At 38.4% G+C, this 15,714-nt stretch overlaps 1 protein-coding gene across 3 annotated transcripts in view; it reads right to left on the reverse strand.

Annotated features, from left to right (window-relative positions):
- The window catches only part of cdh24b (cadherin 24, type 2b), a 148,053-nt gene that overhangs the window by 29,267 nt on the left and 103,072 nt on the right, over positions 1–15,714 (reverse strand). For all 3 annotated transcript variants that reach the window (XM_084410550.1, XM_084410549.1, XM_084410551.1), the window contains exon 6: positions 6,760–6,941. In XM_084410550.1, coding sequence (XP_084266676.1) covers positions 6,760–6,941 — 182 coding nt within the window. The remainder of the gene's footprint in view (positions 1–6,759; positions 6,942–15,714) is intronic.

A 15,714-nucleotide genomic window follows, 5' to 3' on the forward strand; every position in this document is an offset into this window, starting at 1 on the left:
CGCATAAACACAGACTTCCAGCAATCTGCATACGCTTAATCAGAGCATGCCACCCACCAGCCCACACAAACACACACGCGCCATTCTGTCTGGATAATTATGACTCTGAAAATTCACTTTGTGTTGATTAGTCTAAGAACAGTGAATAATGCTGTGTAATGCCAGCGCGAGGACAAAGTGTTAAACGAATAGTTCACCCAAAGATTAAAATTCTGTCATCATTTACTCCCACTCGTGCCGTTCCAAGCTGTATATGACTTAAGACATTCTTCGGTGGAATACACAAAATGTAATTTATTCTGAAGAAAGTCCTAAGTGGGCACTGTAAAAGCCAATGTGATTTTGGTGAATGCGAACAGGGCCTGTTAAGTTCCAAAATGATCACAAATAAAGCGCCTAAAAGTACAACAAAAGTGCTCCATACGACTTCTTCCGTCTCTTCTGAAGCATATGCTATATTTTTTTTGGAGAAACAGACCGAAATTTTTGTCATTAATGAGAAATGTAGCGTTGTCCGATTAAATGAACACAATAAAGCTAAATATAAATTCAGAAGAAAATTAATATACCAACGCTATGTTAAAGCAATTCAAAGATAATAGTAGGATATGGCTTTCTATTAAGCTGTGTATTGTGAAAAGCGCTATACAAATACAGTACATTTGATTTGACTTAAATTGTCAGAATACAAACTTTTCAGTGAATCAGTTGATCGGATCCAGTTCACAAAACGGGCCTGGATGATTCATTCACGAATTGGGCCGATTCGCTAGTTCAACTCACTAATTATCTGGTCAGTGTGGTCAAGCTTTCTGGAGTGGAAGATTGTAGTGAGGAGTGAATAATTATTTAAATGTCGATCTACTTGTTATGCAAAGCTACCAGAACACTTGGAATGTAACACACAAATGGCATGGGCTACTTTTATGATACTTTTATGCTGATTTTGTGCCATTATTCAAGCTTTCACATCTCCCATTCATTGTAATTGCATGCAAAAGGGATTGACCAGTAAATTATTCAAAATTTTCTCCTTTTGTGTTCCATGGAAGAAAAGTCAAATGGGGTTTGGAAAAACTTAAAGGTGAATGATTTGAAGAACTGAACCTTTAAATACTCACTAAACTCATATCCAGACACATAGAGTGGACTCAACTCCTCAAAACTGAAACCTACAGATTTACACTTTGTTCCTTTCCTTAATCCTCAACTCAAGGCATGTTTTCTCAAGGACAAAGAGTTTTTGCACTGTTTGAGAATCAATGAATTTCTAGCCGTGCTCCACACGGTTTTTGAAGCGCAGAAATGACCACAGCACATAACTAACATCCCCCAGGGGAGGGAGAGGAAGCGAGGGAAAAATCTGCAGAGAGAAACCCAGCATTGCCTGCACACCGTGGAGATGAGTGAGCGAGCGAGCGAGGGAGGGAGGGAAAGAGAGAGCGAGAGAGAGAGAGGTCGCAGTGCAGCTTTACATGGAAACAGTTTCTCCTCAGACAGGCAGGCATGACCTAGCTTACCAAAAAGGGCCCTGACTGACCCATTCACACACCAAGCCTTAGGCTTTGTCCTCTTTATCCGCACATCAAAGGTCTCTTCTCTTATCTGCAAGAAGCTTCTTTCTTCAGTACCTTTCATTTTTATAATGTGCTCCATTTATTGTCATAACATGGTTTGTAATTCAGGGCAGAATTAACAGAGAGGGTGGAAAGGTCATGTGTAAATGAGGATGGTCTGAATGTGTGAAATAAAGAAAGGTTTTGTAACTGTCTCGGTCAAAAAGATCAGCTTAGCAGGTTGATCTGGCTGGTTATGAGGAATATACTTGTCTTTCCAAATGCGTATGACTTCCTTTCTTCCTTTGTAACTTCTGAATGCAGATGAAGATATGCCTGAAATGTCCAAGCTATTCTTTTTTTATACGAATATGACTGCAGACTTGAACTAAATAATGATAATAAGTACAATCAAAATGCTCCAGTCCAGATGATATTTGACATCATTGATTTTTGCACATTAAGCGACAGCCATCATAGCCTGGTTCTACCAGACTCTCGTACATTTCATTTGTACAGAGAGTCTGGCCTCTCTCCATTGACAAGCGTTAACTTCCTTGTAGGCGGGTACTCTGTTGAATTTTAAAACTATTGGATCTGCCCAGAGTCACTCTGGATCTGCCATAACCAATCGCTAACCTTTGGTCGTGACGTAACCCTACAACTCAAACCAGCGCACGACCTCACCGTCATCGTTCTCAGCCACTCCTTCTGTTCGCTGATTGGACCGCCAAAAAAATGATCGGAGAAAACCAAAGAATACACCACAATCCCAGACGTAGTACTGAAGGGAAATAAAATTGAGCGGAAGTACGCAGGAGGGCGGAGCCAGGCTACAGTCGTCAATGACGTCAAACGATATTTGAATTGAAAGTGCAAAGTGGTTTTAGAGCTACAAGAGGGGTTTTTTTCCATTTAAACTTCAGTTAGGACAGTTAACGTATGACTTCAGAAGATTTGAAAGAATTCAGTGACTGCTTTTATGTCTGTCTGTCATTTTTGGAGCATAACGACCCTAGAGCTCATTCATTTTTGATTAAAAAGAGTAGCTTAGACATTCATCAAAATATCTTCCTGTTTCATGGACAAAAGAAAGTCAAACAGGTTTGAGAGGAACAACGTGAGGGTGAGTAAATGATGACAGAAGTTTAATTTTGTGTTGAACTATGCCTTTAAGCGTCCATGCTGCATATGGTCATCTATACATCAACGGATGTATTATATGCGCATGTACGTGTATGTTTGTATGGTACGTGTATCTCCTCTAAGCAAAAAGCAACCACGCTCTAAGCTCTGTGGGTTCCTGAGAGGTCATGGCGGGCATTGTGATGACAGAAATTGCTCCTATTGGAAACACTTTCCTCCCTGGGGCGAGCTCTTCCTCTCTGTGTGCTGCTTTCTTTTCTTTTCTTTTCACTATCTCTCTCTCTCTCAAAGAAATCTTCAACTTCAGCCTTTCTGATATGGAGCGAAATAAACAAGAGGCAGGCATGACGTTCGGCTGTTGTGAATGAGATAGGCAGGTGGCCAAACTAGAGCGGGGTCCTGTAAACACAAACACAAACACGACAAATAATGTTCAGCAGGTTTTTTTATTTTTGTTTAATGGGCCGGAAACCAAAGGGGAGCTTAGTGCTAATTTTACGCTTTGTTTATTCTAATTCTATTAGAGTGGTATCTTTCATGTTTTCTATTAGTTGCGCGTGGGTTCTCTGGCTAAATCCCTTTTAACCTCTTTAATCTTTGTCTTCAGATACTCCCACCTGCATATCCTCACTCATTGTTCTCTTTCTCTGTCTTTGTCTTGTTCTTCATCTCCATCATTTCGTCTTGCAGCGCAGTCGGGAGCCCTGGCCAGAATTCCGAGCCCTAATGGACAATGGAACCGTCTCTGTGTGGTTTTGACAGGAATATTAGAGAACTGTTACACAGCAGCAATTTTAGAAAATATGATTGGGCGAATAAAGCATCAGTGCAGTGGAGGATGAAGTAGAAATTCAAGGAGAGACATGGGAGGAGTTCATTTGTTTACCCATAATTCCCCTTTTTCATTTCCTCCTTCACTAAGCATTAGAAGACTGAAGCATTCCCTCTTTCTTTCCCAGATTAACTCTTTATTCCTTCAAGGTGGTTCTTTCAAAGTTCACATGATTTACAGGAAAACTTCACCCAAAATTTTTTATTCTGTCATAAGTTACTCACCCTTTCTTTCTTCTGCAGAACATAAAAGAAGATAAATGAATCAGTGTTTTTGTCCATACAATGGAAGTCAATGGGCTCCAATGTTATTTTGTTCCCAGCTCATTGGAGAGAAATGGATACAGGTGTTGGAACATGAGGTTTTGGAACTATCCCTTTATTGGAGTTCTCAGTGTTTCATTTTAGTATCATGGGGGTGGGGGGTTGGGGGGCTAACGTATTACAAGTAAGTTACGTAATAAGATTACTTTTTTCAAGTAACTAAAGAAACACATTACTTTTAAATTTACAAAAATAGTATTTGCTCCTTTATCACCTATATGGACCTTATTTTTCAACATGCAAGTAAGATGTTTTCTGTGAATGTGCGAGATTTCCGATTTATTAGGCGCTATAAGGAAATAACAGAGTGCAGTAAACTTTAAAACTGTCTGCACTAAAAACCAGCATGTTTATAATTAAGACACTACATTAAAATAATATATGGTAATAAATACCAGTTTGCAATATCAAGCAGCATAACAAGCTGTTCTGTACGGCTAAAAATAACTGGAAGCGAATGACACCGGAAGCCAGACACATTCAAATTACAAATGGTCGCGCCCGTTCTTACCTGAAAAATAAGGTGGATACTATTCTGTATCCCAAACCAGAAAATGTGAAAAGGGTCCATTTGCACTTAGTTTAAAGAGACACAGTCTTTAAATGTTCAGTTAGTTACTCTATGTGCGGCTTTAAAATAAAATAACCATCCTATCAAAAAAAAAAAAGAAACTGAATGTGCAAGACTTCACATAACATCTATGCCTAGCAACTTTAGCCGCTTTTCCACCGCCGGGCCGAGCGGTTCTTAGAACGGTAAGGAATGGCTCCAGTTGAGGAAGGTACTGCACTGCAAATTCTAACTTTACATTTTTATCTTTAATACTGTCTGCCCTAGTGTGTGTCTTACTTCCACGTCTCTGTATCTCTCTATATACTGTCTCCTCTCTCTGGCCACTCGTTTTATCTCACTGCTCCTTTCTGTCGCTTTCCTCTTTCCAGTTTTCCCTTATCGCAGTAACACATCCCTGGCCTAAAATCCCTCCCAGGCTCACCTGCAGCCAAAGCCTTTTTTTAACACTGACTTCCCCACACCTGCCAGGACTGTCACAGAGGCAAACCCCCATAAGTCAACCTAAGGTACACACAAATGAATCCAGGAACCTGGATTGGCATCAATAAAACTGTGCTAGCTTTTCCCAGTGTCTGATCACAGATCCAGATCTGAACAGAGCATACACACAATCACCTGGCCACCCAGCAGCTTGGAAATGGCGCTTCAAGCATTTTAACTGTAATAGGCAACATATCACTGCAAAACCTGATTAGTTGAGATTATTTTGTGTGTAAAATGAGCCTGTTGATCCATTAAAGGGACAGTTTGATTCTGTCATATTTTACTTAGGTTCATGTTGTTCCTGTAAGCAGCTATATTTGCAGTCAAAAACACATAAAGAATCTTAACACAACTGTTAAAAACAAAGACAAAAAAAAAAAAAAAAAGATATGTAGTCCAAACAACTCGTTTCCAAGTCTTCTGAACAGAAGTGTGAAGAACAGACAGAATTTAACTCATAATCTTCTATATTCCGATTAAAAAATGTTGTTACTTAAATAACAAATAAAGCAAATGTATAATTTATGTACATTATAATGCATTATAGTAAGTGTAACATAGTATAGCTATAATGTACTGCATGTTAAATGTGTTGGAAATAGTGTTTGGCATGTTTTGACTATTTGTGCACGTACTGTATGAGGGAAGCAACATCCATCTACGAGGAGCGACAGCTTTCTTATAAATAATCCAACTCAGAAGTGTTTAACCTCACATTCAGCCAGAACACAGGCAGATATTTAGAGCCTGGCACCAAGATTATCAAGGAATAAGACTTGCCTAACATAGTTTTGGAATATAATGATTTAATGCATACCTTTATGGTTTGTGTTGGTTTTTTGTTTTTTGTTTTTTTGTCCTGTTTGGAGCTTGATAGTCCCTGGTGACTGTGAACTGTCATTGTATGACAAGAGCTTCTAAAAAAACGTCTACTTTTGAGTTCTATGGAGAGAGAAAATACAGCATGTGTGTCTGGAATGACATGAGGGCGAGTAAACAATGTCAGAATTTTAATTTCTGAGCAAACTATTCCTTCAATTTACTAATGTATCATGTGCTGTTTCAGGTGATGCGAAGATGCCCTCAGGCGAACAGTGCCACTCAGAATCTTTATCAGTGAACGAGTGCAGTCTCATGGGGCTCCCGCGTGTGGCATGCACCACACGGCATGTCAGCGTAAATCACACTCTTTTCTCTGATCGGTGTCTCGCGCACACACACGAATGCGAGAGGCAACACAGACTGCGATGGGGCTGATTCAACATTGACTCACATCGCCTATACAGCAACGACTCTCATTTTGGCCTTTTATTGAGGTTTTTTTCTTCCACTGGAGCAGATTTTCTCACGACACCTGGCAGAATGAGTAACCTGCCCCTCCTACACCGGAGCATCATCTGCTCTATGAGGCGTCTTCTGATCTCTACCCACCTTCTATGAACCCATGCCCACACACACACATACACACACACTCTTCCCTGCTGAAAAGACCAGCGATGGTTACCAGAATGCACTGTGTTTTGGATGCAGGTCAACACTATTGTGCTGCAGTTCCCACCAGGCTTCTTAACTAGCTTAACCAGCAAGACTTTCTTGTTCAGCCTGCCTCAAACAGAAAGACCATGCTGGTCGACAACCTTCACTACTGTAGCCATATTTAGCTGACAGCCAGCAGCCGAGTTTGTGTCCAACATATTTTCTATGTGAATTTTGGGATATTGCCTAAAAAAACCCAAAAAAAACAGCACCAAATCAGCAAAAAACTGGAAATTCATACTGGCTTCAGATGGGCTTTTCAGCAAGGTTTTCTCCCTTTCCCATATGTCCTGTGGACATTCTTCCCACCTTGTTCAGAATGATCACGGCCTCTTGGTTGGCTCCGGTGATGTTAAAGGTGTCCCCTGACTCTCCGTCCAGGATGGTGTACTCCAGCTTGGCATTGTCTCCCAAGTCAGCATCTGTTGCTGAGATCCGACCTACCTCCGCCCCTGGCACGGCCAACTCTGACACAGAGAACAGCCAGGAACCTGAGATAAGAAAAAGATTTGGACAAAAAGACGGGATGAGAAGTGAGACATGGACAATCATTTAGCATCCTCATACATCATATCAATTTGATTTACGAAAAGCTTTAAACTGAAGCATCTCATATTTCACTATATTTCAATTACGAGTTTATCCTTTTGAGTTGACTTTGGTTATTGATTGACTGCGCAAAAATGGTTTTTAGCGAAGATTTTTCGTCAATGATGACAAAAATGCACATCATGATGATAATTCATTTGGTAACACTTTACAATACGGTTTCATTTGTTTCATTCATTAGATGAATACAGAATATGTTTTAAAAATCAGCATTTACTTTACTGTTAATTCTGATCTATTTAAATTTATATTTTTATTATTATTATTATTTTGGCTAGCTTCGGAAGTCATAGTTGGGAAAACATAATTGCGGTGAACGGGAGATGACAGCAAATACAATTTTTGTATTTCCATTTGATCCAATAGCAAAAGAAAAAAAGATATATACTGTTTATGATAGTGTTGAGATTTATTACAGCAGTCAGAAAAGAGAACAATGTCAAATCTGACAAAAATAATGAATATCACATGACGAAAATTTACTAAATGTAAAAAAAAACAAAAAAAACACAACCTATTTCACACTGCCGCAGACAACAAGCAACATTTCAAACATAAAGACAGAATGTTTTAAAACAATGATAGGATTTTATTGTGACATTTATATACTGAGAAAAGTCAAGAAGGAAGGAAGGATAAAGAAGAATGATGGTCTAAAACATGATATCTGCCTTCATCAGAGTTGTATATATAGTGAACATTAGTTCCAAACGTCAGAACCCAGGACATTACGCAGTACATCTCCATTAGACACCTTGTATCCGTGAAACAACAAAACAACAGCCTGTGATGAAAGTCAAAGCAAATAATCATCTCCGTATATCAACCAACTCCACCTAAATGTGCAGAAATATAACACCAGCCTTTCAAATCACTCCCTCAGTAGTGTGCATCAGTTCTGCATTTGAAGGGCTTTGAATTTCAGCACAGACCGACATGTAGTTGATGTCCTGCTGTTCTTCGATGAGGGAGAGGTGGCTGATGGGGAAAAAGTCTACGATACAACAAGTGTGTGAGGATTCGTCTACAGAGTGGCCACCGTGTCATTGCTCGGACTTCAAAACGCTCTGTCACTTCTGTCAAGCAAACGCACGAATTTCCACTCAGAAGATGTCGTCTGCGATTCGGCACACTTGAGGCAAAATCGAGGAGAGCTGTTCGCATTAGGATTGAAGGATTTGGCACAACAGGAAGTCAAACACACATAATTGAATGCTCAAAGTCGTGCATATAGTTATATATTATAGTTTATTACTATGATGGCAAAGCTGAATTGTCACATAATCCTTCAGAAATCATTCTAATATGCTGATTTGGTGCTCAAAAAACATTTCATATCATTATCAATGTTGAAAACAGTTGTGTGCTTAATATTTTTGTGGAAATGGGAATTTTTCTCAGGATTCCTTGATGAATACAGAATACGTTTTAAAAACAGCATTTACTTTACTGGTAATTTTGATCTATTTAAAATGTTTTTGTTTTGTTTTTTGGCTAGCTCCCAAACTTTTGAACTTTGGTGTATATAATACAAAATTAGCCACTTTTATAAGTTTCCACTTAAATTTATAATAAAACTTATTTATTGTTTAAAAAATGTTGGAGGGAAATACTAAGATACAAACAAAATTGTAAAAATTCATACAAAATGTATATACACTGGAAATATTTTATTTGATTTCATTTTTATTACATTTTTATTTTATTTTTAACTACAATAGAAAATCATTTAAAAAAATTAATTCCTAGATGCATGTAAAAAGAAAAAAAGTTGTCACAGAATAATCTTTCAGTGCGACTCGATTGGACTGAAATGTAAAAGGTTGATTTTTGCCATGTACATTTAGACAGAAATGTTATCATAGATACAATAATCGTGCAGCATAAACCTCTGGTGAGATGGGCTTTTAATAAATTTGTCTGTCTATGTAGTAGAAAGGTGATTTTAAATCGGTGCTATAAGCATGTCTAGAGAAAATAGATAAAAAAGCTGTAGATTCCCTTTTGCCAAAAAGGTTATGAAACAAAATCGTTTGTCTTTTTCCATGCCAAACTCACTTCAAACAAGCAAATACACAATGACAGCCACCTGTCACCTCGTAAATCACAAATCAGGACAGAAGAAGAGCAGGGAAGCAAACGGATGCTCATCTTTTTCCGAAGCAGCTTTAGTCGGCCAATCAAACACCATGAAGGGACGAGATCAATGTTCTGTGACTTCGAGATAGCACTCCCCACTGGGTCACTGTAATTGTGTTCAGAAGGGACAAGCGAAGTGCCACCGCAGCGCCTGCTCGATCTCACTTCAAAAGCACCACCTTTACTCTCGGCCTCACCTCTGCAATGAGAGAGCCTGCTAGTTTTATTCTTTTAATTCATTAAAAGCCACTCTAATGGGGCTGGGCTTCCCAGGGACAGAGAAGGGATTGGCTGGTATGAGTCAGCGCCCAATGGGAGATTAAGAGGAGAGTATTTAGAGCTTTTCAATGATAGGCAGATGGAGTTAATTAGCAGGTCTGTGGATTAATGCAGGTTCAGCTCAGTAAATAACATGGACAATTACCTCAGGTCCAATGAGCGAGATGTGTGAGACTCAGTGTGGGCAAGACTACATGTGGGCAAGCAAAAAATGGATTTTGAAAAGAAACCTATTTAAAATGGTACAAAGAGTTTTCGATGGATGAATAGATACAGAGGACTGTTGTTGTTTGTAAATGAGGGCAAAACAGCTTGATTCAAAGATGTAGCGATTACAGAGCTGAATAGAAATCTAAAGGAAATGCTAGAAGAGAGAACAGGCGGGAGACAAAAAGAAAGTAAAGTTAAGAGAGAGTGAGAGAGAGAAGGAAAAGAGAAAATAAGAGGTCTTATCTATGGATGAGGCTTTATGTTGCCGTAGAAATGAGACCTCTGAGATGGAAGAGTCATTAAAAAAGTGTCTAGCTGGCTAAAGCTCAAGCGCTGGTTGAAAATTAGATTGAATAAAATCTGCATCCTTTTAAGACGTCCATCACTGTGGCACTTATGGAGGCAGGGTGTAAAATAAAGGATGTGGAGAGAATTGTCCCAAAGCATCCCGCCTCAGCATCAGTTGCCCTGTCCCTTTACCGTTCTGCAGATCAACTCTACTGATAGATGTCATAGTTACACCATCTGGATCCTCCCATAAGGTAATAACGAGGGACCATGAGAAATGGCGAAAAAATTTTTCTTATATAATCAAAGGCCGATATAAAGCTGAAATATATCAGACAATGTAATTTAAATCTAGTAAATAACACATGTACAATATAAGTGCAAAACTTCATATTTTATATTTAAAAATATTTATACATAATACAAAAATAAGTTAGATAATTAATTTGAAAATTCATAATTTTTAACTTGATAAAAAAACTTTAGATGTCAAAATATAGTTTCCATCACTAATCAGCCCAAAAAATTAAATAAAAAAATAAATCCCCCCCCCCAAATATTAACCAATTTATAAAAATAAATAATAATAAAAGAGAGCGAGAGAGAGAGAGAGAGAGAGAGAGATACTATAAAAGTCCAATTAAAAGTGTTTCCGACACTAATCACCCTAACTCAAAAGTCCAATTAAAAAAAAGAAAAGAAAAAAAGACAAATATAAACCAATTTATTAGCCATGATGATATATTGGTCAACCAACTCGTAAGCGTGGATTCCAACAGGTTTGTTTTTTTGGAACAGCTTTTATTCTGGAAAGTGCAAAAACAGAGGCTCTATGCACATATAAAGGGATCTATAAACTGTGGAAAAGAAATTAAAAATAGGCTATTCAAAAGTAGCCATATATTCTAATGAATGTGTATATGTGTAATAAATAGCATGATGGATATAAGGCGCTGTTCATCAAAAGAGTAAAGACAATCAGTAAAGACCCACTGAGATTATATGATTATGCAGATTATGATTTAGCTCACCTCCCGTGAATGAGCGCACAGCATGGGATTGCGAGGGTTAACACTGCTCACTTGTGCCAAAAGGATAGATTCAGCACAGCAAGGATTCGGCACAGGGGGAGTTAGCTAACTGTATATGAATACATCAAAAGACTAACTGGTGGAACACTGAAAGTGAGAACGAGAGGCAGAGATTAAGAAATTGGTCTGGCGGCAGTGAGCGAGGACTCAAAGAGAGAGATGCGTGGGAGACGGACAGTTACTGTATACTGTTCCTCAGAATGAAAGGACTGAGAACACAGGGGTGCAAAAGCTAACGGGAGGGAAAGAGAAGTCAGAGGAGGTGAGCTAAAGAAAGAGGAAAGGTGAGGATGGACACAAGAGAGATGATGTGAGGCCAAGCGCTTGTGCGTGGATGTGCATCTGTCTTCCATGAGTATATGTGCTGTTGTGCATGAGACTGAGGGATGGAGAAAGTTGAGGTACGGAGGGGGGCGGGAGACGTGTCTGTCTGTGGGCAATGATTAAGCCGTCAATTGAAGCAGAAAGCGCTGAACTTTAGATGAAATATTAATAAATAGAGCAAAAATAAGCAGGCAAAGAAAATGAAAAAGGATTAAAAGGAGGCTAATATGAACTACTACTATTTTAATTACACTCTTCAATGATGTGGAGCTTAATTAGAGAAGACAATTATTGGAATTATTTCTATTATCGAACTCCTCCAATATTATTTAAATCACTATTTTCTGCCATTCTGCCATGGAGTTTAATCTGCGCTAAATAAGGATGACTTGGCTTGAAACCTCCATTTACACAGCATGCACCAGACTGGGCCAGACTTGTCTAGATCACCGTAATTAACACTGGATGGCTCACAATCACAGGGTAAGAGAGAAGCGTACATGCTCGGTCTAAACTTCCCTTGCTATATCCCTGAAACCCAGTTTAGTTTACATAGGATAATCTACACGCTACAGTGTAGATAACAATGGTTTTTAGAGAGAGCAGACTGCTTAAAAACATGTATTTTACCCAGCAAACTGTAAAAATTATATAATCAATAAGTTATGACAACATATGTTTTTACAATGCTTTAAAATAAGTTAAGCAATAAAAAAAAAAAAAAGTTTTCAACTTTCAAAACTTTTCTTTGTTTAATGTAATTTAATTTGAAATGACTTAAACATCCAAGTTGATTATACTTCCTTTTTTTTACAGTGCAAAAACAAAAAAACGGTGGCTTGGTAGATGCTGGTTTACTATTAACTGCCAGGTGATAATATGCATTGGACATTTTAATATTACATTTTTATATTTACATTTGTTTATATTACATTTAAAAAAAAATTTGGACAGTACGAAAAAAAAAAAAAAAAAACCTTTTATTTAGCAAGGACACATTAAAAATCATCAAAATTGACACATCAAAAATTACAGTAAAGGCATTTATAATGTAACAAAAGATTTATATTTCAAATGTTCTTTTGAACTTTCTATTTATCTAAGAATCCCCCAAAAAATCTATCACGGTTCCTAGAAAATAATTAAGCAGCATAATTGTTTTCAACATAGATAATAATAAGAATTGTTTCTTGAGCAGTAAATCATATTATAATGATTTCTGAAGGATCATGTGACACTGAAGGCTTGAGTAATGACTGAAGTCAGCTTTACCATCACAGGAATAAATTACATTTTAAAAAAATATTAAAATAGAAAACAGTTATTTTACATTATGGCGTTATTTTACTATTTTACGATTGATCAATCAACAGACGGATGGATAGATAGATAGATAGATAGATAGATAGATAGATAGATAGATAGATAGATAGATAGATAGATAGATGTGGTATATATTATATATTTTTGTGGTATATATATGGCCAACAAGTTTCTTGGGAGAAGAGAAAAGTGATGGAAAAGAGAAAAAAGACTGGGAATGATGGCCGATATTGCCTGAGAAGGAGAATGGGGGGAAAGTAGATGAGAAGGAGAAAGGACAGAGATTGTGTTTATGTCAGGGCTGCACTGTTTCTGAGGAGAAATACAGGTGGTTAAATCAGTGCTGTGTGGTTGCTTCGGGGTGTTAATACCTCCAGAGGACTCTCACTCTATTTCTCTCAGAAAGACCACTGGGGCTGTGGGGTAATCAAAACACATCCACACCCTCAGCTCAAAATAACTTTAATATCAAATCCCTCCCTCCGTAATTCCACTTTAATAACCGCGACAATTGTGCCCAGGCCTCCTGGTGTATATTGTCAGGCTGCGTCTGGCTCTCCCAGGACACCTCAGGTCATCTGACGTGGTCAAGGCATCGTTTAAAATACCCAGGTTAAACTAAAACTCACTCCATGCTGCAATATTTCAGTACTAACCGCTGGAATTAGATCACCGTACTGACCTCTATCAACAATGCCCTCAAAGAGCCCTGGCACACTGTGCTGTATAACTAAATCGGTCCTGTGATTCAACGTGCGTGCCTGTAATCTAAAAGACCTTGCCCATAGCATTGTTTCTCCAATTACTCACCATCATATGGCGTGTTAAATAATAAAAGACATCAATGCATGGGCCAGTGTCCAGAAGAAGAGAAATTTCAAAGTAATAAGCCAGGAATTGACTAGTTTATGCAGCCAGAGCTCAGAGTCCACACTCTCAAGCGCCCACTTCACTTTCTTTTCAGCATTGATGCGAGAGAGAGGAAGTTGCGAGTTCGTGGTTTGGTGCGAGACCCCCGTCGCGCTGGCAGTCCGACGGCTGCATTCATCATAGAGACATAGGCGCAGACAGAAAGCCCTGCCGGGAACATTCCCATTAGCATGGAAATCACTTCCCTCTTACCTACCCCCACCGACCACTCCACATCGCTCGTTCTCTGCCTCCATGCAAGAAGAATGGCTCTAACTCCTATTATTCTGCGTGAAGGCACACTGCCAGGGTGGATGACAAGAAAAGCGAAATCGTTGACCATTTTTCCCACACTCCACTCTCACTGTCGCCGATAGAACAACGGCCAACCTCCTGATTGATTCCATCGCTGACGTTTGGCTCTGAGGTTATTCCTCAAAAACTCACACAATGGACCAACACTAAAAAGTTTCCCTACAGCTCATGTCACTGTACACCTGCTCGGAAGTTAGGAAATAACAGCATATTGTCACTCTCGTGTCAGATTCAAGAACTTCTTCTGTTGCTGGAATATCTACAGCGGTGGATTTTTCTTATCAAAAGAGCAATGCTAAAATGCAAATCACTGAATAAACATGCACAATTAAGACAGAAAAATGAATAGGCTTTTCAACATTTTAAAAATGCTTCTCATATCCTTTTGTTGATGTTATAATAAAAATAACTTTGTTAAAGTTTTATGGCCAGATTTACTAACAGCTTGCGCCAATGCAACTCTTTTTTGACTCTTTTGGCTTTTAAAGGAGAACTTGGTAACTTTTTTAACGTAATAAAACTGTCTAGAAATCATTTGGATGGTTAAACAACCTGTTCTGGTGATATTGGTGACTTTCCCCGCTCCCCCCAGCGTTCCCAGGCGGAAAACCAACCTTGCAACTTGGGGACTACCGTCCCGGCAAGATAGAAATTGGAAGTCTCGTGAGAAGCGAGAACGAGAATGAGAACGAGCGCAAAACACAAATTGCTTTACGGCAATTCGACATAAACAAACACGCATGTATGATGTATTACCAGATTACCCACCTCGGTAGACATAGCTCCACACGATACAGTTGGCTTGCTCCGATCAAAACAAACGCACATGAGCAGCGGTAGAGAGGGGGAGGAGGCCGCCGCAAGTGAGTTTTTTACGACCGTGTTGTGAAATATACGCCCACCACAGCTGTAGGGGGAGCTCGTGGGGAAAACATGCGACAACAAAAGGGAAAATCAGCGAAGAAGTGAGTAGAGTTCGCTAGAGTTACCGAGTTCTCCTTTAAAAAGACTACTGTCTGGACTTACTAAAGACACACAGTTTTACTGGTATCTGTGCCATTCTTTAACGGCCTTCTAAAAGACATGTTTTAAACCAGATGCTAATTTGCACTGCTCTGGTAGATTGCGTTGGTCATTATGGAAATGATCCGGCTGTGTCTGTGTTCTTTAATTTGCACGTCATCAGTAAATCATGCGCAGAACTTTCCACTCCCATCAGTGCTTTTTTAATTTATAAAGACCCTTTACACTTTTATAAAAATGATTAATAATAAATATAAAATGATTAGAAATAAATATTAAATGGAAAATAAGAATAAAAAAAAAATCGAATAGAATATATACAAATGCTTTAATAATAACAAAAATAATAAATAAATAAATGAAATATTGAAATGTTTGTTTTTAAGTTTGGAAAATTAAGTTGAAACTTCCTTTCTACCCACCATTAAAGTACAGTCAGATGTACAGTATATAGGCTACATGAAGAGATAAAACTGTTAAAAGAATAAAATAATTGTGATTTCCGACTAGTCTACAGAAAACAGAATAAAATAATGCTTTTGATTCCTGTAGCAAAACCAGCTGAGAACTAATGATGTAGAAAGCTTAGTGTTGCGCACGTAAAAAGTAAAGGTTCTTTTGGAGATAATTTGGCCTCTTGAGAAAAGACTGGATAAGTCTTTTTGATCTGTCGTATTGCTAGTGATTGAAACCTCAAAAAGGCTTTGCAGTGCTACTCTACTATATTTTTCTCTCATTAATGACAATAAAACAG

The sequence above is a fragment of the Rutilus rutilus genome, assembly GCF_951802725.1.
Source record: "Rutilus rutilus genome assembly, chromosome: 6".
NCBI lineage: Eukaryota > Metazoa > Chordata > Actinopteri > Cypriniformes > Leuciscidae > Rutilus > Rutilus rutilus.